Source organism: Manis javanica, chromosome 13 (assembly GCF_040802235.1).
Source record: "Manis javanica isolate MJ-LG chromosome 13, MJ_LKY, whole genome shotgun sequence".
NCBI lineage: Eukaryota > Metazoa > Chordata > Mammalia > Pholidota > Manidae > Manis > Manis javanica.
The window spans coordinates 100,668,413-100,695,747 of NC_133168.1; the positions used below are offsets into that span (position 1 = coordinate 100,668,413).

Sequence of the window (27,335 nt, forward strand, 5' to 3'; positions counted from 1 at the left end):
TGCTTTCAGGTCTCTTGTTAAAAACAGAACAGCAAATGGGGCACAAATGACACCAGTGGATCAAAACCCACACAGAACGACCCGACTGGCGTGGACTCCAGACAGACAGCGGTGGGCAGGCCAGCCCCTGCTGGGCGCAGCGGTGTGCGTGTGTGTATGTGGGGTCTGCCTGGGGGCTTCCAGCCACAGCAACCCAGGTGCTCCCGGGTGGCAGGGGGGCCTGTCCGTCAGTCGCCACGGGGCTGTGGTCCAGGCTGCAGTCGGCCCAGGGTCACTTGGCCGGCCGGGTGATGACACGTGTGGAAAAGTCGAACAGGTCCCGGTTGATCTTGCGCAGGTTCCGCACCTCGTCCTCCAGCTCGGCCACACGGATGCGCAGCTGGTCCTGGCCGCCCAGCACGTTCTGGGGGAGGCTGGGGTCAGGTGCACAGCACAGGGCACCCCACCTTGTCTGGCAGAGGGCAGCCCCTAGCCCGGCCCCTTCCGCGCCCAGGCCCCAGCCCCGGCCCACCTTCTCCATCGCGCTGCACATCACCGCCTGCAGCTGCTCCGCCCGCTCCAGGTAGCTAGGCTCCGAGCCCTGCAACAACAGGGGGCCGCATCAGCGCCCCGGGGCTCACCTGGGCATCCCACCCACCCCTGCCATTATCCCATCACTGCTCGCAGCGACTCTGCAAGAGAGAGGCCCTCCTGACACCAGCAGTTGGGTGACAAGTCCGGAGGAGGACCGCTGGGCTGGGGTGAGGCCTCTTTTGGGGCTGCAGGCTCCGGCTCCGGGACAGCCTCCTGTGGGGGGCCTGCGCTGCTGCTGGCCACACTGCAGGTGTGGACTGGAGCTGGGCCTTGAGGGACAGCGAGGGGACACTATCTGCCCACAGCTGGTGGATGGATGCCTGGCATATCCATCCAGCAAGCCTCCTGAGGGTGGGTGTGTGTGATTCCCCCGGCGTGGAAACAGTGGGCAGAGCTGCCCAGTGCACACGACCAGGCCCTGTGGGGTGGGGGGCCGAAGCTGTCGCAGCCCCACGGGTGCCACCACTGCCACGCCGGGCAAAGCGGCTGGACACAATGGCGCCGGCCTATCAGACCTGCTCCCGAATGCACCTCGGGGCCTGGCCTGCTTCCGTTCTGGAAGGTTCCAGTGTTTCCTGAAGTCAGGGGCGGTCACCTGGCTGGGCTGGCCTTGTGGTTAGAGGAGCCTCCTCCCTGGGGCAGAGCAAGGAGCCAGTCCCCAGGGGACGGGAGGCGCAGGGCAGGCCGGGTAGGGGGGCTCTTGCCCGGCTGCGGGGTGCGCACCTGCTGGTGCAGGCCCAGGCGCAGCGTGAGGCCTCCGTGCTGCGGCTCATCCCCGTGCTCGGCGCCCAGCAGGTGCTTGTTGAAGCGGGGCAGGGGCAGGCTGGGCCTGAAGTCGGAGCTCAGCATGCCCACCGGTGCCAGCACAATGGAGGCGTTGGTCACAGGCCCTGTGGGTCAGCGCCGTGAGGACCCACCTGTGCCAGGCCCTCCTCCCCAAACCTGGCCAGAAGGGGTCTCACCCCAGAACCAGGCCTGGCGGCCACGGCCACATGCCTCAACATGCCCAAAAGGACTGGCTGGGGTGTAGGGTGCGGCCCGCCCACCTTTGAGGGTCAGGGTCCTTATGCACTGCTTGCTCTGGACGTCCCACACGCGCACCGTCTCATCGTGTGAGCCCGAGAGCAGCACGCTGCCATCCGTGGACACGGACAGACAGGTCACCTGGTTTCTGGTGGCAGAGGGGCCGAGAAAGGGCAGCCCTGAGGCTGACCTGACCCAGGGCGAGGAAACGGCCCCTAGCCCCCCGAGGCTGACCTGACCCGCACCTGTGCCCTTTGAACACCTTCCCACTGTCCTGCTCCGGCTGGAAAGTCTTCTCTCTCTGCCCAGGCTGTGGAGGCCGAAGGGCCCGTGAGCAGAGGGACAGACGGTGGCCCTGCCCAAGGGGCCCTGGGAGGGCGGCCCAGGGGAGCCCATTCTGTGAGGGAGCCCGAGGCCACTTGTGGGGCACCAGGACCGGGACCCAGGAGGATGAAGCCCTGGGCGCCCATGGCCCTGGACCCAACCTCCACCTGGGCATGCCCCCCGGCTGCCCACTGTCACTCACCCAGGTGCAGAGGTCAACCTGGAAAATGGAGCCGTCGCTGCCACCACAGAACATGTGATGCTCGGCTAGGTCCATGGTCACGGCCATGATGCCCACGTCAAAGACCACGGACAGCAGCAGTTCGCCCGAGGAGATCTCCCACAGCTGGGGGTGCGGGCGAGGCAGGGGCATGGGGCAGGTGCTCCCAGGACACCGGGGCCCCCTGAACCTGGGACAGGAGCTGCTGCCCGTGGCGGCTGCAGGGGCTGAGGGACCTGCCTTTCCCCGACACAGGACTCCGTGCTCTGGCCCAGGACCCCTTGCCACTGACTGCTTTGGCCACTGTTGGCTCCCAGGCCCCCGGCCGGTCAGCCCTGGGTCTCCCCCAACCACGGTAAAGATCTGAGGGCCAGGATGCCCTTAAATCTCCTGAGATTTGGCCAGAGCTGCCAGGAGCAGGCAGCCAAGTGGGAATTTCCGAGCTGGACTGTCCACCCTCTGGACGACCTTGAGGCCAGAAGCATCAGGGGGATTAAAAGCCGTCTGGAGCCGCCAGCCTGGGGGGAGGAGGTGAGTCACTGGCGCACGCTGGCCAAGGACACACCAGCCACCCGGGCACAGCTCACAGATCCACTGGGGTGCAAGGGGCGCCCACCTTCACCGTCTGGTCCAGCGAGGCGGTGGCTACCCGGGCCAGGGGCCCCCCAAAGCCACAGTGCAGGTCTGTGATGGGGAGGGTGTGGCGAGACCAGACGTGCCGGGGGGCTGGGGTCCTGGAAGGGTCCGCCTGCAGCACACTGTGGGAAGGAGCCCTCCTCAGAGGGCGGGTGGCCCACGCCCCATGCCCACCGTGGCCGCCAGACTGGCCCACCCTCGTTGGATTCTGGGCTGGCTCCCCACTGCCCCCTGGTTTCCTCGGGCCTTGGCCTGGCCTTCCTGCAGAGCAGGCGCCTGCCACTCCTCCGAGGCAGCCATCGTCCACCCGCCCCCCAGTGCACAGGCCCCAGGGCCAGGCCCTACCTGCTGAGGCTCCACACCAGCACCAAGCAGTCTTTGCCCCCTGAGAGGAAGTAGCTGCTGTCCCCTGTGAACTGCAGGCACGAGACGTCCTGGTAGTGGCGGGTCAGGATGACCAGAAGGTTCCCTGTGGAAACCTGGGCAGTGGGAGGGCCCCCCTGGAGTCAGGGCAGGAAGTGGGGTGCAGCTTCCGGTCCCCAGGCCACGGGAATACTGTGGGGAGCCCACCCTGTGCCTATGGTATGGGGCTTGTGGCGCCAGATCGCACACCAAGGCTCGGTGGGCCGTGCCCTGTCCGGCTGCCTGCAGGGGCCTTCCCACCTCGTCCAAGTGGGTGCAGACCCGGGTGTCGTTTGTGCCCCCAAGCTCTCATCCACGACCTGACGCTGGGCCCAGGGCTGCCAGCCACCCCAAGGAACCCCCACCAGCACAGGGCAAGGGCACAGTAACCCAAAGCACCCAGGGAAGCTCTCTGGTGGGTGGGATGCAGAGGCTGAGGAGGCTGGGGAGGAAGTCAGGACCTTCAGGGTGCACTGGACCCAGGTGATTCCACTACAGTGGGAGCCACCTTCCAGGCTGGCAGGACGACTTCAAATGCAGTCATGTGTGCGCTAGGTCTGGCGGGAGGGACTGGGGGGCATCTGTGCTGCCTGGGGGAGTGGGAGGCCAGAGACCCTTGGGGAGCTGGGCAGTTGGGCAGGAAGAGGATCCTGCCAGCAGGGCTGGCAAGGGCTGTGTCATGGGGGTTGTGTGGGCTGAACTGTCCCCCTAAGTAAACATGTTCACACCCTAACCCCCAGAGCCCGGGATTAAGCCAGACAGGGTCACACTGGAGCAGGGTTGCCACCAAAGCCCTGGAAGAGGAAAACGTGGACTGAGATGTGCACTCACAACCCCACAGCCCCTGCTCGAGGGACCCCAGCCTCCCTGCCTCCTCCTCACTCAGGCAGGGGGGCAGGCGGAAGGTGGTCGCAGCTGATGCCCCAAGTCAGATGGCCCCGGGCTCAAAGCCCTCAGCCCCCAGCTCCTGCCTCCGGATGGCCTCGCGGGCGCCCCCTCGTGGTCCCAGCTCGCACTGTCCAGGACTTTCCGGGGAGGGCGGGCAGCAGCCCGGACCAGGGAATGGGAGCCCCAAGCAGGGAAGAGCAGTCACCTACGACGCCCGCGCTCAGGGACGGCATCCACGATTTGTGCCCACGCCCCCTGGGCCAGGCTGACAGCAACCAGGGTGAGGACTTCTGGGAGGGCAACCTTAGAGGAGCCCCTCCCTGTGCCTGAGCAACTGCTTCCTGGTTTCACAATCAGCACGGAGGTTTGAAAGCCCCCACACATCGCGGGGGCCCTCTGATGGTTCGGAGCGCTCCCGTTCTCTCTGCAGATTCCCAGGGGAACTGGAGAGGTCGTTTTGCGGGTGCAGACAGGTGAGGAAAGGCGCACTTATGGTTACGTCTTCGGGCCCCAAACCTCACGCTGTGCAGGATGTGAGGTGCTCTCCCCCAACACGGCACAGTCGGGGGTCTAATTAACTTAGCGGGCCACAGACCAAAACCCATCATCCCCCTGGTGCATGCTTCTCCTCTTACCTCCCACAGGTATATGCTCTCTGCAATCCCAGCCAGGACATACAGACCGGTGGGCGAGGTGGTCAGACAGGTGACAGGCCCGGGGCACATGATCTTCTGCTGGAGCTGGTCCTAGGGGGACACAAGCAGCCTGTGCCTCACACGGAACCTGGGACTAGGGACAGCAGAGAGAAGTCCCAGGAAATAACAAGGCAGCAGAACAGGATGGCCTGGGCAAGTCCACGATTCCGCAAGGAAGGATCTGCTCCAACCCAGGCTTCGCAGGACGGAGGGGGGAGGCCTGCGGATTCGAGGTAAAGGCGGACTGGTGTTTATAGTCTGTGGTGGAGGTGGTGGTGGTGGGGGGGGGCAGAGGGACAAGGGATGCAGGCTAGAGTGGACAAGGCAGAGAGGGTCCACGAGGGCGCTCACGGCGATAAATAGTGCCATTTTTTTAGAGGAGGGTAAATGCATTACGTCCCGGGCCTCGGATCTTCACCTTCCAGGGCCACGAGAAACACGGAACCCCAGCTGTAGGTTCTCCCTTCAACTGAATTTCGCGCCCTCTGGACCCTCCCCCCACCTCTCCAGCCCTCCAAGCGCGCGTGCGCAGAGCCGGCTGCCCCAGGGACCCGCCCTCCAATTTTCCCAGACCTCGGACCACCCTCAGGTCCGCGCGTGCGCGCGGCGCCCTAACCTCTCCCCGCCACCCCCAGGGCGTTCGCGTTCTCCTCCGAGAAGACCCCACACCCGCGCATGCGCAGAGCACCGTCACCAAGACTCTCTGCCCGGCTCAGGCCTCCACCGACCCTTCCCCTGGCCCCGGTGTCGGGCGCCTCGCGCACCCCCAGCGGGCCCGGCTGGGACGTTTGCCGCCGCACCTTCCGCTGCAGCTCCCAGGCGCTGATGTAGTTCTTGCCCAGCTGCGCTGCCAACAGGTACTCGCCGTTGAGCATTGCCAGGCCACGGGGCCCGGCCTGACCACCGCGGTACGTGAGTAAGTTGGCGCCTGAGTGCAGCTCCCACACGACGCAGCTCCACAGCTGGGCCGCCGAGTCCGTACACACGGCCACTTCCATGGGCGCCGCCATCTTGCCTCCTCCTCCGCCCCGGAAGTGCGTCACGCCAACAGGCGCGGGGGACTGCGCCTGGCGGGCCAGAGCGGCTAGCGCGTGGCCCCGCCCGAGGAGGCTGGCCGGCCGCGCGTGCGCACAGGCCTGAGGTGAGGACGGGCCCGAAACTGGGCCATATTTTTACCCACTAGGAGAATCAAGGGGCTTCCACCCTAGTGAGGGACCTTGGAACGAGACCTCTTCCAAAAATGGATGGAGAAACCAAGGCCAGCTTAGTAGGTTCAGAGCCTGGAGGTCTGGCCGGCCACTTCCCTTGGGCGCTTTTGGCCAAGTCACTCAACATCTCGGATTTTTTTAGGTATGCAAATTTATGAAGTATTGGTCCCAGACCACGGCAATAAAACGAATACTAGTAAGGCGGGTCAGATGCATTTTTTTGGTGTCCCAGTGCTTAGAAAAATTATCTTTACGTTGCACTACAGTGTAAACTACAGTGTGCAATAGCATCGTATCTAAAAAAGCCATGCACGTATTTCAATTTAAAAATACCATATTGCTAAAAACTGCTAACCATCACCTGAGCTTTCAGAGTTGTGATCATGGGTCACCATAACAAGTAAAATAGTAATGGAAAGGACTGAAATATGTAAGAATTTCCAAAATGTAGCCAGGGACATGAAGCAAGCAAGTGCTGTTGGAAAAATGGCGCCAATAGACTTGCTCAGGGCAGGATTGCCACGAACCTTCAATTTGTAAAAAAAAAAAAAAAAAAAAAAAAAAAAACGCGGTGTCTGCAAAACAATAAAATGAATGCAATAAAACGAAGTATGCCTGTGACTGACCCGAGGGCCTGCATGCAACCTAGCACATAAAACACAGACTACGTGCTTGACACAGTAACACAATTACCAGCTGGCCCTCAACACGTGGTGATTAAATACGTACTCAGGGCCTCACCGTCTGCTTTTCCCCTGGGCTCCTCTTTGGGGGGCCACAAAATCCACATTTTTATTTCAGGAACTTGGTGCAGGTCAAACATGTCTGAGCTCTGTCCGAGCAGTGTTAACTTCAGGTCACAGCTGCTGGCCCCACGCTGTGTCTAAAAACTGTACAGTATTTTGCAATGTGAAATTAGTTGCCAACCTTTGAGAAAGGAGAGAATTCACTTAGAAGTCGAGATCTCTCTGCATGTCCTGGGCAATGTACCTACAATCGACATGGGGGTCCTGTCAAGAGTCCCTGTCCCCTAGCTGCTGGGGGCATTCTTGGAGCCCGCGAGCCTCCCTGAATAGGATGGAAACTGTGAACTGCAACCCCACTGCCCGGTCCAGGAGAAGATGCCCGGGCAGGAGAGGAAGGGTGGTCCTGGCAGAGGTGAACAGCTCAGAGCCAGGAGCCCCAGCCCAGCCCCAGCCACTAGGTGGCATGCATGAGCCACTGACTGGGAGGCGGGCAGAATAGGGTTTCTGCCCAGTGTGATCCCTCCTAGCCCAGAGGCCACACCAAGAATCAGTTTGGGGAGCGAGGGGTGTCACAGGGGCCCTGCCTGGTTTGGGGGTCTGAAAGTGTGGATGTTGCCTGAGCTTAGAACTAACAGCTTGAAAAGGTGGGCAGAGACAAGTGCAAAGGCCCTGAGGCTGACTGTGGAGTGGGGGCTGGGCCATACAGGGCCTTGTGGGCCAGGGAGCCTGGGTTTTACTTTATCCTGGGGGCGTGGGAGAGGGAACTGAAGGACTTTCGCAAGTTGAGGAGAACTGTGTCTGCAGACCCCCAGCAGCTGCCTGATGGGGGACCTAGGCAGGGGCCACCTAGTTCAAAGACAGATGGGAACTAGAACCAGCTGTTTCTGATTTCCACCCCAGAACCGACTGATGCCCCAGGTTTCTCAACTGTTGCTTTAAAAGTGTGAATAAGAAAAATGAAACAACTTAAATGCTAATTTACACATTTCAAAACATTCTTTTCCCAAAACTAAATCTTTGAATCCTGAATCCTGGATCCTCCGTGGGTTGGTTGGCCACATTGTGCAGCCCTTCCTCTAAACACTAACCCAGGGTTTGAACCCAGCGCTTCTGAACCATAGGGCACAGCTCTGGGCCTCAGTTTCCTCACACGTTCAGCGGGGAGGCAGTGGTTCCCTACAGCAACTGGATTCAGGCCCTGGGTCTGTGTTGGCATCTGGGAAGTCTGGGCTGGAAGTTTCCTGGGTTCCAGGACACAGAGTCAGGCCCTGCAGGCACGTGCTCCAGCGTTTCCTTGGGGCAGGTAGCTGCTGGGGAGGGTGGGTTAAGTCAGGCAGGGGCAAGCCCGGGTGCCCTCCAGGGCAGGACAGCTGGATTGCAGTCCCAGCCCCCTTGAAGGCCTCTCCCTCCCCTCCTCCCCAAGGACCCAGCTCAGCCAGGCTGCTGTGTGAGGTCAGAGGTCACCCCACCCCCAGCTGTTCCCGGAATGAGGACAGACCAGTTATGTCAGAAGAGCAGGACAAAAGCCACACTTGGGGTGGAGGGGGTGTCTCAGACCACCCAGTCGCCAGACCTCCTTGGTGCCAGCTGGGCACCTGGTTCCTTCACGTCCAAGGCTGGGAGGGTGTGCCAGCTGCAGGAGCGGGGTCAGGGAGACGGAGGCACAGACACGACCCCTCTGCCCCTCATTCCCTACATAATTACTGGGTGCCTCTTGTTTTGGGGCCTGGGAACCCAACCAGACCCTGTCTTTCTGGCGTCCCAGCCCCATGTCAAGCCCAGCCCGTCCGGGACTCAGGAACCTTCCGGGGGCAGCCCCATTATGTGCATGCATGGTGCCGGGGAAGGCAGATGACTCAAGTGGAAACCCTGTGCTTTTTCAGCGCCCCCCCCCCCCCCCCCCCGCCCCAAGCTCCTGGCGGAGCTTCCTCGGCTCTGCTCATGGGCCGAGGTTTTGAGTTTCACCTCTTGGAAGCCTCCAGGGCCTCCTAAGGAGCAGCAGGCCCAGAAGGTGGGGAGGCTCCACTGGGCTCTGGCAGGCTGGGAGGAGGTGGGGGGGGCCAGATCCCTCCTTGCGTCCCCAGAGGCTGTGTGACCTCAGGGCCTCTGGCCCCCTTTCTGGGCCTCTTTGCGGAGGAATGAGGATGCTGTACTGGCCGATCCAGTTTGCCGGAAAGGGCCTTTAGAAAAGAAAGGTCCCTCTTTCCTTATCTCCCCTAGGAGAGGGCACTCTGAGAAGCAGGTGGTTGACCTCCGACCTCTCTGGTCCCCCAGGCCCATGCAGGCTAGGACCAGGATGTAGCTGACTCATTTCTGGCAGGAGTGGATAACGCGGCGGATGACATGGGCCACGGGGAGGCCTGTGGGAACCAGCAGGCTGCAACAGCAGGGGCGAGCTCATTTCCCCTCCTAAGGCAGCCTCGGGGCTGACCTGGGCGGGAGGGACCGGCCCAGGCCGGCCTTGGTCAGGGCTGGTGGCAGGGGAGCCAGGTGGCGGGAGGCTGGGCCTGACCCCCTGTCCAGCCATGCTGACCTTGAGCCGGTGGTGTTCCCTGGGTGAGGGGGATGGGTTGGACACCCAGGAAATCTCTTCCAGCCAAAAGCCTGGGGTGTGGTGGCCTGGTTTGGGTTTGGAGGCAGAGAACATGGTTTCCCTTCCATTTGCACCGAGCAGGGTGTGGGGTGGTTCACAAAGTGCATCCTGAGGACTGCATTCACCACTTGCTCCGGTTTCTTTGGGGTCTACACAACATAGAAATGTATATGTGAAAACGTGAACCGACCCTCCGTGGGAAGGCTCAGGGGGGCGGGGTGGACTCCTGTCACAGCACAGGGTGGGGGAGCCCCACGAGATTTGTGCAAAGGGATCCAGCGTCCTATAATGGGCTGGGCAGGAGGTGGGTGGGATCCTGGGCATTAGAGCCCAAAAGCAGAGGCGCATGCCAGAGGATGAAAGGGGGCTTCCGGGGGAGAGAGGGCATGGGCATTCTGGGCAGAGAACAGCCTGTGCAAAGGCCCAGAGGCAGGCTGGGTGTGGTCTCCTTAGAGAACCAAAGGTAAGCCAGCATGGAGGGGGCACGTGTCCTGGGAGCTGGGGTCAGGCGACCCTGAGGGACCCTGACAGGGGACTCCTGTGCCTTCTGCCACCTGGACGCCGACAGGAGGGGGGTGGGGCGACACTCAGTAAAACCACCACAGGGAGACGTTTTCTGTTAAAAGTCAGAAGTGTTTTGTCTTGTTTTAATATCTCATCAGCTTTACAGGGTTACAATTGTCTTAAATATTTCTGAAGTTTAAATACAATCTGCATAATAATGTTATAAAATGTAAACTTTCAGTGTTCTTTAAATTCCAAAATCACACCTTTTTTTTTTTTTTTTGGTCTTTTGTCTTTTTTTTTTTTTTCCCCCTTTTAATACCTGAATGTTCTGCAAAAACTGAAATCATTACAGGCTGCCCGCCGCTGCCAGGGCGGACAGGCGAGGCCTGGCCAGAGGTAGAAGAGTATAGTTTTATACCTTTTTTTAAAAAAAGTTGTTTTTTCCCCTTTTAACCTGAGTGCAGGCGCGGTCCCCACGCCAGCTCACAAACCCCAGAGAAAATGAAATTTCACATGTCAGGAATGAAAGGCTGAATTCATGTTTGCCAAGAAAAAACGCAAAAGCAAAAATAAGGGGAAAAAAAAAAGGATAGAAGTGGGTAAAAAGTGACTGTACAAAATGCACAGCTATCCAAACTAACCCAGCCACCCGATGCCCAGTCCCCCCACCCGCCCACCCTCCCGCCCTACAGCTGGATGGCTTGACAACCCTGCAGCCAGTGTAGGGGTCACAAGGAAGATTCGAGAAGCATCCCATCCACAAACATCTCCAGAGCAGGGGGCCCCTGAGGCCCTTGCACCCTAAGTTGGAGGCCCCCACCTCTTCTGGAATGAAAAGCGCACAAGCTGGGGGGCAGAGACTGGCTGCCCCACAACCAGTCCGGTTTGCATGAGTGGGTGCTGACCTGTACCCCAGAAAGCCGCCCCCTTCCTTAAACCTCGGGGAGTGGCAGGGGGCTGAATGGCAACACCCGAGGCGGGAGCAGAGCCCTTTAGAGTTCCCGGGGGGCATGTCCACCCCCTGCCAGTGGGCACCCCCAGGGCAGCTACCGCCTGCTCAGCTGGCAGGGTGGGACCCCAGCCCCTGCGCCCCTCACCTGTCCCCTACAATCATCACGCAGAACGGCAGGCCACACCCTGAGTGAGATCCGGGGGGCCACATCGCCCACACGACACACGCACACGCGGCCCACGCGAGCGCCCGGGGTTTCCCCGGACGCCTGCCAGAGGCCCAAGGGCGGGGGCGGGGGGCGGGGGGCAGGCTTTGGCATCAAGAGTCCGACGTGAGGTAGAAAGAAATGCACAGCTGGCCCCGACTGGGCCTGGCCCGGGCTTGCAGGGGACAAGGGAGAGGGGGGGCGGACTCTGCGCGGGGCCGGATTGTGTTGGGGGACAGAGATGCACTCCCCAACAGTGATTGTGCAGCTGCAGCGAGACAGGCAGGGGAGAATCTTCCAGAAGGAAAAGCAGGGCGGAATCCCCAACGCCTGCCGCCACCCCCTCCTGGAAAGGTGGGGGGGGGGCGTCAACGACCCTGAGATATGCCAAAGCAAGGGGGGTTCCCTCCCTAAGACACTGCGTGCAAGCAAACCCAGGCTGGGGGCTAGGGACACGCCCCCCCAACGGTCTCCACGGCAACAAGATGCCGCCTGGGCCGGGGGAGGCACACGCGGCCCCCTTCGGCCTCGTTAGGCCAGGCTCCCTGGGCCCAATTAGAGATTTCAGCCTCACCCCGGGAACAGCCGAGTTAATCCCCTGCCCCCAGAGAGAGAAACGAAAAAGCACTCGTGTCTGAGACGCAGCCCCACCCAACACCACCTGGTCCCCGGGGACAGCGAGGGCAGGGCGGACGCCAAAGTCCCCAAACTCCCACCTGGGCCTCGGGACAGGCAGTGCTGCCTGGCGAAGACCGTCACCAGCCTCTGGAACAAATCCCCCACCCAGCCGTGTCCCACCGACGCCCGCCTCCTCAGGAGCAGGGTCGCGGGCGGAGGTATGGCCCCCACCCAAGGCGCTGTGGCCCCGAGCGAAGGGGACGGCGAGAGAAGGGACAGAGTTAAGGAGATGAGAACGTGGTGGGGGGAGGTGTTCAGGATGCCGTGGCCCCAAAAACCTCGCCCTGAGCTAAGCCCGGCTCACCCCTGATCCCCAGCACCCACCATCTCCAAAAACAGCCCTTTCAGGCAAGAGACACCCCAGGCCCTAGGCATCCCTGAGACAGGAGCCTGGGGGCTGACGGGCAGAGCCCCCTCCCATGCCCTGCATCCTTTTCCCAGCATCTTCTCCTTGCCAGTTAAGACTTCCAGGTCCCTAACCAGAGAGCCCAGCACCCAGAGCACAGCACAGAGAAACATCGCGGATGTCAGGTCTGCCATTTAGCATGCATGCCCCCCCACCACCACCCGGCCCCCCACATGCACCCCCCACCCCAGCCCAGCCCGTAGCACCTGAGTTCATCACCTCGCCTGGCTCTAGCCCAGGGTCCGGTGTCCTGTGCTTGCCAGCCACCCACTGCACCACAGGAAACACACAAACGAACCCAAACCAGTCATGGGAAAAATAAAAAATGGTATTACTTTTCTTTTCTTTTTTTTTCTTTTTTTGTGTGGCTTTTTCAAGTCCAGTTTCCCTGAATGAACACAAATATATAGATATATAGATTTAATATCCTTTTCCTAAGGTTTGATTCCTCCCCCAAGAATAAAATAGATTATTTACAAAACAAACCCCCCAAAACCTCTTGAAAACCTTATAGAGTTTGAATATCATGTTTCTTTAAAAAAAAAAAAGTTCCCAAAAGCAACAAGAAAAAAAAATTCAACTGATCTTGGCTCAGGGGTTTCATTCAACACAAGGAGCTGGGTGTGGTGAGTGTGTAATGGATAGAAAAGGAAAGAAAAAAAACAGACAAAAATGAAAACACACAGTGCAGGGATGTATGAGGTAAACAGGATCGGCCTTACACTGCAACTGGTTCAAACCAGACACCAGTCCAAGTCGGTCTACCAGGGCTGCAGCAAAGCCCTAGGAAACATCTGCCTCCCTCTCTTTTACGATCTCCTCTGCTGTCTTCACAATTCATCTCTCTGAATGTCCGAAACCTGAGTAATTCAAGTGTTCCTTGGTTTCCCCTGTTTATTAAATTTCTTTATATATATATATGTATGTATATATATACGTATATATATTTTTCTTTTTTTTTTTTTTTTTTTGGCGTTAGCTGTGGCTCCTTTGTGGATAGCTCCCCTCCCCACCCGTATCTTCCGCCAGCCCGGCCCCTGCTTGGCCCACCTCGACCCCCTGCCCAGTCTGGCGGGCTCCTGGGGTGGGGAGTGGCGCGGTTAAGGCAATGAGTTATTTGAGGTAGAAGACGTGGAGGGTGCGGATGGCCCTGATGGCCCAGCCTGGCTGCCCACGCTGCTGGTCCCGCTGCTTCCTCCCCGGCTGCCGCTACTGGCCCCTTTGCTGGGGGCTGAGGGTGGCGTGGGGGCTGGCGGCTGAGCAAACAGCACTCCTAATGCAAGGACAGGAGGAGAGGCACGTCACAGAGAGCTAAAAAGATTATGCAACAGGTATGGGGGCTCCCCAAGCACCCACCCCCTGTAAAGTCCACCCGGCGACCACTAGGACACCACGACTTCATCTAGCCTTCTTCCCATGGCATCTTCACGCAGCGCCGGAGCTGTTCTGTGTCCACAGTGCCGCCTGGTGGCCTCTATAAGCAATCACCCTGACTACACATTTTTGGAAGGAACTTAGACATCTCTTGCAATAGGAGAAATATACCACTTGATACCTATTTTTGAGCACCCTGCTAGGTACACTGCATGTGTCCCCTTAGCCTGGCTCTGCTTGCTCAAGCCCCCTCATGCCTGGGCTCAAGCAGGCTGGACCCCGGGGCCACCCAGGACTCCTGAGTTAATCCGGGGAGACAAATGGTCAAGAAGGGCGGGGCTCCCCCCTGGGGGTTCCTACCTGTGTACATGATCCCGTTAATCTCTACTGACATGTTAATACTGTTGCTGCCATTTGTGCTGCTCAAGTTTGCAGCCGAGTCCTGGCGGCTCTCGGAGGCTGTGGGAAGAAGGAAACCACCGTTGGTGACTGAGCACACTCATGCGGTGCTCCGTTTTGCATCTGGCTGCTAGACTGGTGACAGCGGGCTGCATCTGTTAACAGCGCACACAGTAGGGACCCAACTAATATTTATTTATCGAATGAGGATGTATGTGTCTAAAATTCACTTTTTTCACTATTATGAGCACATCCAAATCATCTCATTCCTCTTAGTAGCCACAAAGTAAGCCAACCTTGATTTGTCCCTTCTCTCACTGGTGGGTACGCAAGTTGTTTCAAGGTTTCACTATTATAAATAATGTCACGCAAATGACTGCAGGGTCCATCTATGTACATTGTGTTTCCTTGAGCACCTGCACTGGCCCTGTGGTAGATACCTGGTAGAATCACAGTATCACAGAGCAAGCACAGCCAGCACATTGCCTATTTTAAAAAGAGATTAACAAACTGTCACGTATTTATGCCAGCAGGACCAAAGCGGCCCATTTCCCCACATCCTGACCAGCACTTGATACTGTCAAACTCTGGTGGGAGAAAAATTGTATCTCTTTGAAGATCCCTGGCTAGATGGAGTTGAATGGCTTTTCATGTGAATTTGCTGGTCACAGCTGCCCATGCCTTCTATTGGTTTATTTGCCTTTTCTTATTGATTTGTAGGCACTCTTTACATATGGCGGCTACAGGGCCCTTATTTTCTTGCACATTTGGGAAGCAGAGAGGTTCTGGGTGCTGGGTTGGTACCTTGGCTGTTGATGCGAATGCTCATGGGCAGCTGGGCTGTCATGGCCAGGAAGTTCTGCTGCAGTGCCCGCTGCATGAGACGTTGCTGTTCATCAGCCACCAGGGCCATCTTCTTGTCAGGAGGTTCCCCTGACTCCAGCTTTTCCCGAAGCTGCTCCAGGGCAGCGGCCTGGGCCGCCACGGCTGCCTGGGCCGCCGCTGCTTGCACCGCTGCTGCCTGGGCTGCCACAACAGGGTGGCCTGCCAGGGAGACTGGCAGGCGGCTGGGCACTGTGATGGGGATGGCTGAGTCCTCTTCTAGACAGGAGAGAAGAGGAGTTGGTGGACAGAAAGGAGGTGAAGTGGGCTGCTCCTGCCTTCCACCCGAGGCAGGAATGTGCATCTTCTTGAATACCTGCACTCATGGGGTGCTCACTTCCCCTCCAGGGAAGTGGTAGGAAGTGGTTTTTGAATGGCTATAAAAATCTTTTCTAATATCAGCCTGATATTAGATACCATCATGGTGGTAATACTGTTATAATAACAGTATTAGAGGAGTAGTTGGCATTGGTGTAACACAGAGAGACCACAGTAACATGTAACGTTACATGTAACCCTAGTTATAACGAGGGCTCACCACGTATCTTGTCTAACGCGCTTAACGCGAACCATCTCCAGGGTCCATCTCAACCGTCCCACATCCCCCTGGACACTCTCATCCCCACCTGACAGATGAGGAAACTGAGGCTCAGGCAGGAGAGCTAACTTCCCCGGGCTGCAGGGCTGGAGAGAGGTGGAGCTGGGGTTCAAACCCAGGCAGCTCGACTCCAGACCCCGGGCCTGACCACGCCCGTCTTCTGCAGTTGAAATGAACGACCCTGCTGTTTCCACCCTCAGGCCCTACTGTGACCACAGCTCTCTTCTTCTCCCGGTTCCTCCTCCGTGTCTGTCCCTGGTCACCTGGCGCTGCCCCTACCCGCCACTGTGGACCTGACTGCTGCTCGATGCTTCCTGGCTCCCTCATGCGCTCCACTGGGTCAGAAGCCCTTGTTCTTGTCCACCACCGTCCCCAGCTCTGGCATGGGGCCTTGCACACAGCAGACACTTAATAACCACTCATGGGTATCGCTGGAACTCCCCAAGATTGGGGTGGTAAACCGAGGCCCACAGGGGCCTGAATGAGCTAATGTGAGCAGGACCGCATTCACCTTAGTCCGACCAGCCCTTCATTTCAGGGCTCTGTGGGGCCCACCTCAGATCCCTGGGCCAAGGCTAGGAAGATGGGCGTCACAGCTGTGTGGCAGATGGGAAATGGGGAGTCAGATGGCCGAATTGACCTGCCTCAGGCCGCGCTACCACATGCACTGTTGGTACTTGTGTGTTAGGAAGGATTCAGAGGCTCTGTAAGGGGGAAGACAGATCTGCTGGAGGCTGTTATAGGTGTCTGCAGACCTGGGCCTATTGCACGCTGGGCATTTTACACACTGAAGGCTCCCCAACAAAGAAGGTGTGATTTCCTATACATTATGCATAAAGAAAGTGGGGCTCAGAAAGGAAGGAGGGAGCTGCCAGCAAGCTGCCCAGGAGCACCCAGGAATAGCCTTGGGGATGGGTAGAGGGTCAACGTGACAGACCTACTCTATACTCTCGATGGTGTCTGCGTGTTGAGAAGGATTCTAAATCCAACAGGAAAAGAATATAGGAATTGACCAGCGTTGCCCGTCACAGGCGAGAGAACAGAGAAGGCTACGGCGATCAATGGTGTCAGCCGTGTGCGGGACACTGGGCCAAAGTTCCCATAAAAGGCTAGCAAGGCCTGCCATGGGTGTAGGGACAGACACAGCGCTCGGGTAGCAATGCCAGCCGCGGTGCAGACCGGGAACACAGTGATCAATCAGTAATGTCTGCCATGGGGTAGGAAAATTATGCTTGATCTGTAATGTCCACCTTGGCTAAGAACTGGAGAGAAATACCATCAATTAGTGATGTCTGCCGAGGACACAGGGTTGGAAAAAACAGATTGATCAGTAATGCCTGCCTGGCTGTACAGGGTTGGGAGAGGGGAGATCAGGTGGTAATGTCTGCCTCGGGCAAAGCGGGGGAAGACTTCCATGCCCACCTTGGGGGTATTGTCTGGTTCCCCAGAGAAGGGAAGGGTTGCCCAGCCAGGCTAAAGCTGGGCCGAGGGTGGCCCCAGGCTCTGTGGCCGTCCCTACCTTTCTTGATCTTGGGGGCCGGGGCGATGGAGCTGCCGTTGGTGCTGGCGGCCAGGCCCAGGGCGGGCACGGGGAGCTTGGGTGACGAGAGCATGCCGTGGGCCCCGCCGGGCGAGTAGGCGAACAGGGAGCCCCCGAAGCTCTGGCGCCGGCCCTCCCTGCGGTTGCTGTCGATGGCGGCCTGGAGCTCGTTGGGGTTGCTGAGGCCGCGCTTCTCACACTCGTAGGGATACAGGTATTTCATGTACCTGCAGGTGGGGCAGGCCGACAGGATGGCACCCGGGTCACTGGGCAGCCACCAGAGAAACCCCCATCTCTGTGGCTGTCCACCGGGTGGGCCACAGCACGGGCACTACCTCCCACCGAGTGACCTCAGAGCCCCGCCCGACCCCCAGGTCGGCCTTGCGGGCACTCACTGGGTGCGCAGGGTGAAGGCGGCACTGGTGATGGACGTGGGCAGGTTGAGGCCCTTGGTGATCTCGCGCCACAGCTTCTTGTTGATGACCTCCACCAGGCCACCCTTCTCCGTCACCAGCACATAAAGCATGAACAGGTCGAGCACCTGCTTGGCCATGATGGGGATGCGGTTCACGGGCGTGCCTGCAGGGCAGGGGACACCATGAGGCGGGGGGCGTCGCCAGGCCAGAGCCTGACATGCAGCAGATGGCGCACCCGGGCCCACGACAGCCCAGGGCAGGGTGTACCCCAGCACTGCTGGGGTCGAGGTGGGGTCGTGCCCCTGGGCACCGTGGGCTGCTGAGCAGCATCCTTGGCCCCTGGACCTCAAACCCCAACCCTACCCAATTCCAAAGCACAGCCAGCCCCAGAAGTGGGCCCAGAGCGCCCTGCCCCACCCTGCCCTGCACTGGGACAAGGGATGTAAGGAACAGCACCACAGGCCCTCTGGGGACCCTGCCCCCTGCTCCGCAGCAGGCGGGGCAGGGCGGATGTTTACAGAAGGAGGGCGGCCTGGGAGAGCACAGAGAGGCACGGATGGAGGGTGGCGGGCAGCGGCGGGCAGCGGCGGGCGATAAGGAAGGGTGGAGAGGTCTTCAAGGAAACAGCAGGAGGGTGGGGTGCAGGCAGGACCTCGCCCGTATCCATCCCCAGGGAATTCAGAGATATTTGGTTGGGGGCTTTTGCTTTGTGGCGAGGAGAAAGAAATTACTTTCCCTCTGTCTGAGGGGGAAGAGGCTTGTGGGATGTAGGACCTGGCGTCCAGGATGAAGTGGCGGGGTGGGGGGGGTTTCTCACAGAATCTCAGCCCCAAAGGCTCCAATTACAGAAGGGGAGGGTCCAGGAACATGGCAGGGAGGAGGGGGCCTTGGAGCTGGGTTTTGAGGAATGTGTAGGAGTCTGTTGCTGTTTGTTCTCCAGTAGCGCCTGGCTTGGTGAGGGAGACGTGGCTGGACACAGACTCTCACAGCTCTGTGGGGGCTGGACTGACGTGTCTCATGCTAGGCCCCCAGCGTCTCACACACACAGGAGCAGCTCGCCGCACTTCCTAGGTACCTCTGGGACACAGGAGCCCAGTCTTGGACAAAAATGGGTGGGCTCCGGGGCTGGGAGCCGGGAGCCTCCTGGCAGGACAGGGGGCAGGGGGGCTCAGGCAGGTGTGGGCAGTCCGATAACAGAGCCGGGCAGGATCTCTCTGACCATACTGGGGGACAGCGGGCCCTGGCTGGGACTGGGATTGATGATAACAGGAGAGTCCACCAGCTGCCCCCACCCTCCTGGCACGGGAGGGGTTAACATGCAGCTGCAGCCCCCTCCCCTCTCATCTCCTTCCCTTCCGGCTGCTGGCCTGGCTGGGCCTGTGTTTACAGAGGCAGCTGGCGCGGGAGAGGCGGGCGGAGGCCCTGGACAAAGCAGCGGGGGCTGGCACTGCACTGGCCCAGAGCAGACCTGCAGCCCCAGGCGGCCGGCCCCTTCCTGCCTCTGTGGATCGGAGGTCAAGACCCTCTCTGGGTCTTATTTCCTTCCCTGAGCCATGGGGGGTCGTGATAACCCCCACCAGGGGGCTCTCCAGGGCTCAGAGCAGTGAGCCCCACTCTGCATGGTGCAACCAGCGCTGCCAGGACCCCCTAGCAGCAAAGAAGAGCTGGTCTCTCTGCCCCACAGCAGCTCCAAGCTGAGGGTGACGCCCAGATGGGGGGGCGTTGGGGACCTTCTGGTTGTCTCTGAATGTCCCTGACGCCTCCAGTGCCTCGGTTTCCCCACCTGGACGTCCACTCAGAGCATGTCTGGCCTCTGTCCCTCCCCTGGTCACCATACCTTTCCCAGCCAGGCTGGGTCTAGTGACCGTCTCACCCCAGACATGGTGGGTGGGCTGCAGGGACACGGTCGGTGCTTAATAAATGCAGCCCGGTGGCACTCAGCATATCTGGGGCACAGACACACAGCAGGGACAGCTTGTGGTCCACCTTACAGGTGGGTTCCGAGGCCCCCCTGTGGGAGCAGGGGAGGGGTCCAGACCCAACCTCATGCCGGCCGCTGCAGGAACACCAGTGGCCAGGCCACAAGGTCAGGAATCCACAGGGGAGCTTCCCACCTAACTGCCTGAGAATCCAACCCTCCCCAGTCAGAGGCTGCCTGGGCGGGGGTCCTGGGCGCTCAACCCCAGTGCACCACAGCTCCCAGCAACGAGGGGGCCTGGACTGTCAATCAGTTCTGGGTTGGAGTCCTGAGACCTCCCCCGGCCCCCGAGGACCTACCCCTTCATGCTCAGAGCTGCGCCTCCCCCTTCAGACCCGCAGGCTCACCTCGCTTCTGCATGAAGCTGAACAGGTCGTCCAGGAATTCCTTCCTCTTGGGGTCTCCATCCAGCTCGTACAGCTACGAGGGCAAGGAGGGGACAGGTTAGTTGGTGTTGGAGCTCAGGCGGCCACTGGTGGGGTCCTGGCCCCCAAGACCCCACTGAGCCAGAGGTTTGTCCTCCCACAGTCCTGGGGCCAGAGGCCTGAAATGCAGGCGAGGCAGGGCCAGGTTCCCTGCAGACACTCCAGGGGAGGGCTCCCCCGCCTCTCCAGCTCCTGGGGTCCCAGGCGTCCCTGGGCTCATGGCTGCATCCCTCCAGCCTCTGCCCCGTCTCCTCATGGCTTCTCCTCTGTGCTTGTGTCCAAATTCTCTTAGAGGACCCTGCTCACTGATTTAGGGCCACCCCTTCTCACCTCCACACTTCACTGAGGACATTTGCAAAGGCCATTTCCAAACAAGGTCCCACTTGTGGGCACTGGGCACTGAGTCTTGAACATGTCATCTTGGGGGTCAACTCATCCCAGACGGCACCCACCCCCGGACAGTCGCCATGACCAGTGGACACGTCTGAGTGCTGTCCATCCACAGACACCACACACGCTTGCTCCGAGACACAGCTCCACACGGCAGATAGACACCAAGGCGTAAGTAAGGCAGGCAGGCAACCAGGCCAGGACTCAGCCCAGACCCCCAGACACTGGCTGCCTGGTCTCTCTGGTCATGGAATGAGGGGAAAGGGCCCTGGTCAGGGGTGCTGGGGGGGGCCAGGGTTCCCCAGCCACATTGACCATCACCTCCCAGGTGCTCACAGTTGGGGGATATCGGCCACGGTAATTAGAGAGTGGAGTGGGGCAGGGGGTGCAATTTGCCAAGGAGGGGCACCGGCAAATAGGTTTCAAACTCAGCTCCAGGGAATGCAGCCCCTGTGGCCCCCTGGACACAGGGATCGGGACCATGGGGGACCTTGAAAACACCAATTAGCCCCACCTGGGACAATCCCTCATTAGGGCCCGCGGGAACAGGCCACTGCCCAGTGCTTGCTGGATGGGACGTCACAGGCCCTGGGGAGGCACGGTCCTCGGGGAGGCCGTCCCCTGGCCGGGTTGCTCCTCTCTAGGCCTCTGTTTTTCCATCTGTGTGATGGAGACAGAGTGAGGCCCCCAGGGCCCGGGCTGGGGTCCCGGAGCCAGGAGCCCAGACTTGGGTGGTTGAGGCTGGCCCTCGGTCTCCGCCTGTCCCAGCCAGGCCTGCCACCTGCATCCCCTCCAGCTGAGGGGTGTGGGGCCTGCAGGCAGGCCTTCCCCGGGGGCATGCACATGCCACCGGTGTCCCCTGCCTGCGCTCCTCTCCCTGCCCATCTGACCCTACTGCATGCGCCCCTGGAGTACCCCTTGCCTTGATCATCCCCCCTCACCCCCAGGCCTCAGGGATTGTGACAAGCTGGTCTGGTCTCCTGCGACCACCCAGGTGGGGCACCAGGCATGGAGTCGGCTTCGTTACCAGCGTTCATAATGGTTTCGAGCACACAGCTGTTGTTTAATTAATGCTCGGTACATGAATCTTGATTTTCTCAGCTGCGGCCTGGGCCAGGCTGGGCAGTGAGTGAGGCCAGAATCCGAGACAGCAGGTGCCCAGAATTCACTCCCACCCAGGGCCCCAGAATGGGACCCACCCTTAGAAGCAGTCCTTTGCAGAGAGAGTCATTTGTTAGGATGAGGCCATATGGGAGTGGGGTGGCCCTGACCCAGTGGCTGGTGTCTTTGTTGGGGGGCAGCACTGACAGAGGGAGAGGCCTTGTGAAGCCAGAGCCAGAGAAACAGACTGGGGTGATGTGTCCACAAGTCTGAGACACCGCGGTGCCAGCAGAACCCGAACCTGGAAGGGGCAGGGGGGCCTCTCCCGGAGCGTCCGGTGGGCATGGCCCTGCCGCCTGGGTCTCAGGCCTCTGGCCCCAGAGCTGGGGGATTAGTTCCTGTGGATAGGAGGAGCTCCGTCTGTGGTCATCTGTTCTGGCCACCCCAGGGCACTCACACAGGGGCCCTTCCTGATGAGGGGCCACGGCCCTTTCTCAGGCCCCACACCCCCCGAGACCTCAGTGCCCCATCTGTCTCACTTTCCCCATCTTCTGGGGACAGCGGGCGATAAACACATCAGCTCTGGAACCATTATGGCTCCCATATTCCAGGCGGGGGGAACTGCAGCCCAGGGTGGCGACCAGCTGCCCCGTGTCTGGCAGAGGCGGCTGGCTTGGCAGGGGGGCCGTTAACCTCCAGGGCCAAATGGTGAGTGGGCAGGCCAGTGGCAGGGCCCGGTCAGAGCTCTGTGGGGCTGGGGCATTGTGTGAGGCCATAAAGGGGGACGGGCACTGGGGACGAGGCAGCTTTAATGGCTGCTGCTGGGGGCAGCTGACAACAAAGGCAGGCAGTAAAGGCCACCCCAGTTTTATGGGGCTCTGGGCCCAAGTTCCGCTCCCCGCAGGCCTGTGTGTGCTCACAAGTCTCTCCAGTCACGTAGCTGGGCCGCATCACATCCCATGCCAAGCCCAGGCCTCGGTCCTGCCCAAGACCCTGCCCCTCTCGAGGCGGGGCTGGGGCCCTGACACCGGGCGCCTGCCACCCCAGCGCCTCAGACCCAGGCTGGAGATTGGGCAAAACCTCCGGAAACCCCTCCCTTGGGCTGAGGGCTGAGATAAGCCCCGGGCTCTCCCCTCCCCACAGTCTGATTTCCCTGGAGCCAGTGCTGGGGTCTCGCCTGGCTCCTGCCTGATCTAAAGACACCAGCCCTCACCTGCCCTGCAGCCCGGAGGTCCCGTAAGGCCCCGCCAGCCTGCCCATCTCACCTCCCACTGGACCTTGAGCTTCTGGGCCCTGCCAGCCACTCCCGGTTTGCCCCCCGCCGTCTGCTCTCAGCACATCTCCCCAGCTGCTGATGGTGGGTGACTTTCCTGCCCTTTGCTCCAGGACACAGAGGTTCACACACTGCACTGGTCAGGTGCTGGACACACAGCAGGTGCCTCTCGGTGCGTGTTAACTGGGCCTCGATTTCTCACGGCGCCATAAGCATGGAGATGCTTTCTCAAACCGGAGATGTGCAGGAGGGCCGGTGCTGGGCCGCAGGGCCCATGGGGGCCCATCCTGCTCTCTGCATATGTCGTGTTCCTCACCTGTGAGATGGGTGCAGGGCCTCGAGGGCCTGGACATGGGAGTGCGAACCCGGGTGGGGACACCCACGATTTCCCACCTGAGAAGTGGGGGCAGCTGGATCCCTGGTCCCCATACCAGGCAGGGTCCCGGGAACACACCCGGTCCCCACCACATGGCTGTGGAGGGCCTCTTACCACGCGATGGAGGGTGTGTGACCACTAGTCACCAAGGCTGGGCTGACCATATGACTGTCTCCCCCAACCCAGCACCACCCACTTTACAGAAGGGGAAACCGAGGCACAGAGCAGGTGAGGTCAAGCCTTCCCAGCCTCCCTCCTGGAAGCGTGAGCATGGCTCCCCGTTCCCCGCCCCCACTGAAGACCCGGGAGCTCATGCCGGTCACCTGCTCGGCGGCAGCCCCAGGGGGCTGGCCCTCCCAGAGAGGCAGGGGGTGGGGGCAGTTAGTGAGGAGGAAGCCGCGCTGAGGCTCAGGTAGGGGGGCCGGGAGGGGCCCCAGAGAGGAAAGAAATAACCACCCCCCACCCTCCAAGGGCTCAGATGGGCAGACAGGAAATTCTTGTTTGTGGCGAAATGGAGAGCATTTCCACCACCTCGGTTGGGCTGATTCTACGGCTGTGGTCAGTGGTCAGTGGGGTCACGTCGCTGGCCAGGCCCAGACAGCCCACATGTGTGTGTGTGTGTGTGTAGGGACAGCAGACCCCATGGTGGGGAACCCCTGGCCCAGACTGCCAGCCTGGGAGCTCCCCAAATGTGGCCACCCGCAAGTCCACAAAACGAGGGACCCGGCTTGGGGAATGTGTTTGCAGGACAGGGTGGCTGTGGGGTGTTGGCAGGACCCAGTGCATAGGAGGGCCTTTTCCAGGCTTGGCTGGGCCTGGAGAAAGTCCCATTGCCGGAAGGCCCCGCCTGGGCAACGATGTGCCCGCTCCCAGCCTGCCACGGGGGCCCAGGGGCGGTGTCCGGCCCAAGGCCGAGGGGCCCAGGCTGTAAAGAAACCGCCCGCCCACAGGGCCCCCGGGCGGACCTTTGCCCTCTTAACGGTGTCTGCTCAGGCCCCCTCCCACTCCTGAGGCGGCTCCAAAGTCCGAGGGGCCCTACCTCAGGGACAAGGCCGCTGGGCCGGTGGGGGACCCCGGCGGTAAGGCTGCTGGCCTTGGAAAGCAGAGAGAAGGACTGGAATTGCAAAACACCAAGAAACAGACCGTGCCTGGCGTCCGGGGGGCCAGCTGAGCCCCAAGCTGCCCAGGACACCGTCCAGGCAAATGCGGGTGTGGCACAGAAATGCCTGAGGACAGGAAAGTTTTTAAAAGGCACATTTTTGCACCGTCCAACCCAGCTTATGGGAAACCAGAGGAGTGTGTCTTCCCCTACGGCCAGAAATAGGTTTGCAAAAAACACGCTCAGAGCGGGTCTGTGAAGGCAGGAGGCACGGAGCCACGTCAGCGCTCGGATCTCAGCTACTCTTCCCCAAGGCCGCAGAAACGTATTTGCGGGCGTGCGTGACATTCGTATAACATGGAATTCTCTGCTTTAAAGTGGCGCTGATTATATTCAAGTGCCGTGCATCCATCACTCTCTTCAGTTCCAGAACATTCCATCATCTCGAAATGAAACCCCGTCCCCATGAGCTGTCACCCCCACCCCTTCCCCAGGCCCCCACACCCACAAGCTCACGTTCTGTCTGTGGATCCGCCTGTTGTGGACGTGCCACAGAAATGGGGTCACAGGCCGTGTGGCCTGTACGTCTGGCGTCTCACCAAGCACCGCGTTCAGGGCCCTTCCACGTGGAGTGCGTGGCAGGGCTCCGCTCCTTTCTGTGGCTGCGTGACGCTCCATGGGTGGGTGGACGTGTGTGTTTATCCATTCACCACTCAGTGGACGCCTTTGGTTTGGCTATCGTTATGAATCATGCTGCTGGGAACGTGTATAATCTCACCTATTTTTATATCCTTTGGGTTTCAGACAAGAACTGATTCATTGTAACTCCTTAACAATGTGAAACACCTGTTTTTTTACCCCCCCCCATGTGCACCGTTCCCTCATAAAACAGCCAGGAGTGACCGGAGGGTAAATCTGATGATGCTTAGTCCTTGCCGCCTCCCAGGGGTGGAGGGTCCCAGGGCCTTTTTTAAATCAACATGGGGCCATGTCTGGCTGCTCAGAAGCTGACCACAGCCCCCGCCTGCTCTTTGGAGAAAGTTCAAACTCCCTGCCTCCCAGGCCCCTGGCCCCCATCAGGCTCCACTTTGCATCCCCCCGACTGCCCACCTTCTCCAGCCGCAGAGCCTCCTTTCTCCTCCGCAGGCCCAATCCTGCCCCAGGGCCTTTGCATGGCGGTCCCACCACCTTAGTCTCTAACTCTGCAGCCATCTCGGACCCTGAGCCAGAGGGTCTTGGGCCCGGTGACCTGGGCCCTGCGACCTGGGCCCTGCCTGCCAGCCTGCCTCATGGGTCATGGGATTGCCTGCTCATTTTGAAATGGTTTCTTGCCCAGATGAGAGCCCCCCAAGGGCAGAATCGGGGTCTGTGGGTGCCCCGCATGGTGTCTGGGGTACAGAAGGGAGGGAGGAGAGAAGGCTCTCACTCCCCTGGGGGGCACCCTCACACAGCCCAGCTCCGATGTCCCCCTTCTGGCAGCTCCTGCCCGCCCACCTGATAAAATCCCTCCTCACATTGGGAACTGGTGAGGCCCCCCTGGCCGCCTGAGATGACTCAGAGCCTGCAGCCGTTGCTGGGGCCCCAGGTGGGCCGGGAGCAGTGTCCCTGGGGGCCGCCCCTGCCTCCCCATTCACAGAAACACCCACGGCTGCTGGAGGGAGGGCAGGGTGGTGCCCCCATGGCCTCCCCACACCCCTTGTTGTGCCCACTCTGCACACAGGGAAACTGGGGCAGGAGAGGGCTCCATGCTCACCTGGTGAACAGTCTCACGTCTGGTGCTTGCAGGGTGCCAACAACCCGCTAAGCACCTCATCCACCCTTTCCCCCAGCTGTGTGAGGGCGAAAGGCCGTGAGCTCCCAGCCTCAGGCCACACGGCCCCAAAGTGGCAGAGGTGAGGTCCCCACAGAGAACCCAGGGCAGACACGAATCCGTGGACAAAGCATGGATGAACGACGTCAGCATGGAGCTCAGCGGGGCTCGGGAGCAGGCCAGCTGGGGCAGAGGCACCTGGGATCCGGAACCTGCCCGCCTGTGCTCCAGGCCTCAGTTAACCCGCTGTGAGGGTCGGAGACACCCGGGCAACAGCGATGGCCTCAGGAGGCCCACTGGGCACCAGGAGGCTTGCGTTCGAACGCTTTTTCCCGCCCAGACCCCCAGGACACGGCGGAGGAGGGACAGCACGGCTCCCGGGCATGGGAGCTGAGCGAAGCTGTCAGCCTGCGGGCTTTTGGTCAGGACGGTCCATTCTGCAGCCATTACTGACCGCCAGGGCCTGTGCTGGACGCTGCAGACGTGGCATGCCCAAGAGAGAGCCAGCTGCCGGGAGCCCTGGGCAGGCAGGGGAGACAGCAGAGAGCAAGGGAAGGCATAATGGAGTCAGGAGGGAGTGGGAGGCCCCACTGGAGTGGCTATAGCATACAGCAGGGGCTCAGTAAATGCACTGCTGGTGCATACAGCAGGGGCTCAATCAGTGCACTGCTGGGGCATACAGCAGGGGCTTAATACATCTGCTTCTGGGGCATACAGTAGGGGATTAACCAATATGCTACTGGAGCATACAGTAGGAGCCCAATTGATGCCCGCTGTGTGACCTCAAGCCCTTCCCAGAGCTGCCCTCTTGGTGCCCCTGACCCCGACCCCCGGTGTGCCCCCACTGGGCAGGAGGGCAGCTCTTTCGCTTCCTGTCAGAGCTGCAGGCGGTGCCTCCTCCAGGCAGATGCAGCAGGGGCCCCGCTGGGTGTGCAGGAAATTGGGGAAGTGATTCTGGGCAGGGCAGAAACATCTGTCCGCTCGGCCACCCCCGGACCAGCCGCGCACCCTGCTCCGAAAAGCCAGCACCCCCGCCCACAGCACAGATGTTAATCAAAAGCTCCCAAAACAAGTCACGAAGCTGCTGTTCACGGCTCCACTTTCTGGATTTCCGGATGGCAAGGTTCTGGGGAAGAGCCAGACGCCATGCCACGTGCCAGGGCCCCTGCAGAGTCCTGCGTCTGTGATGCAGGTGGGGTGCCGGTAGGGCCTCCAGCTGGGGATCAAGGGAATCACGGGGGCAGCCCTGGCTCCCAGCATGGCTGGAGGCAGGCTGGGGGACAATAGGACAAGGCTGGTTGTCCGCCACCCCACAACATAGTTGGAGAAACTGAGGCCCACAGGGGGCACCCGCAGGCCTGGCATCAAGAACACACCCAGACAGGCAGGAGCTGAGATGTCTGCGAAGACAGCAGGGAGGCAGACAGACGACATGCAAATCCCAGGCCTGTGTCCACCTGGGCGCCCCCCACACCCAACAGGCCTGGCCCTGGGCAGACCACAACCCGGGGCTGAGGGGAGACCAAGGAGCTGCTCTTGGACCCTGAGCCATGGCCACTCTGGAAGACGGGTGGTGCAGGACACCTTGGAGCCCTGATGGGTTGGGAGGACCGCACCC

The 27,335-nt window shown here is 60.4% G+C and overlaps 2 protein-coding genes across 11 annotated transcripts in view; both read right to left on the reverse strand.

Moving 5' to 3' along the window:
- On the reverse strand, window positions 1-5,812 carry WDR18 (WD repeat domain 18). Its single transcript, XM_017657887.3, has 10 exons — window positions 5,562-5,812; window positions 4,702-4,812; window positions 3,122-3,255; window positions 2,757-2,898; window positions 2,123-2,266; window positions 1,842-1,906; window positions 1,620-1,744; window positions 1,297-1,463; window positions 512-580; window positions 1-403 (listed from the first exon to the last, which is right to left on the reverse strand). Exons 1-10 carry the CDS (start codon window positions 5,769-5,771, stop codon window positions 272-274), a joined length of 1,299 nt encoding a protein of 432 aa, XP_017513376.2. The 5' UTR covers window positions 5,772-5,812; the 3' UTR covers window positions 1-271.
- A 6,651-nt stretch (window positions 5,813-12,463) lies between these two features.
- The window catches only part of ARID3A (AT-rich interaction domain 3A), a 33,663-nt gene continuing 18,791 nt past the window's right edge, over window positions 12,464-27,335 (reverse strand). For all 10 annotated transcript variants that reach the window (XM_073220720.1, XM_017657878.3, XM_017657881.3 and 7 more), the window contains 6 exons: window positions 19,591-19,663; window positions 17,245-17,428; window positions 16,829-17,076; window positions 14,634-14,930; window positions 13,791-13,889; window positions 12,464-13,329 (listed from right to left, as the gene is read on the reverse strand). In XM_073220720.1, coding sequence (XP_073076821.1) covers window positions 13,157-13,329; window positions 13,791-13,889; window positions 14,634-14,930; window positions 16,829-17,076; window positions 17,245-17,428; window positions 19,591-19,663 — 1,074 coding nt within the window. In that variant the 3' untranslated portion in view covers window positions 12,464-13,156. The remainder of the gene's footprint in view (window positions 13,330-13,790; window positions 13,890-14,633; window positions 14,931-16,828; window positions 17,077-17,244; window positions 17,429-19,590; window positions 19,664-27,335) is intronic.

Bases quoted from the DNA above. Each gene is read 5' to 3' on its own strand.
- WDR18 (XM_017657887.3), bottom strand. From the start codon at position 5,771: ATGGCGGCGCCCATGGAAGTGGCCGTGTGTACGGACTCGGCGGCCCAG. The intron at 4,813-5,561 runs GTGCGGCGGCAA...GTGTCCCCCTAG, and splicing joins CCTGGGAGCTGCAGCGGAAG to GACCAGCTCCAGCAGAAGAT. The intron at 2,899-3,121 runs GTAGGGCCTGGC...TCCTTCCCACAG, and splicing joins CTGGTGTGGAGCCTCAGCAG to TGTGCTGCAGGCGGACCCTT.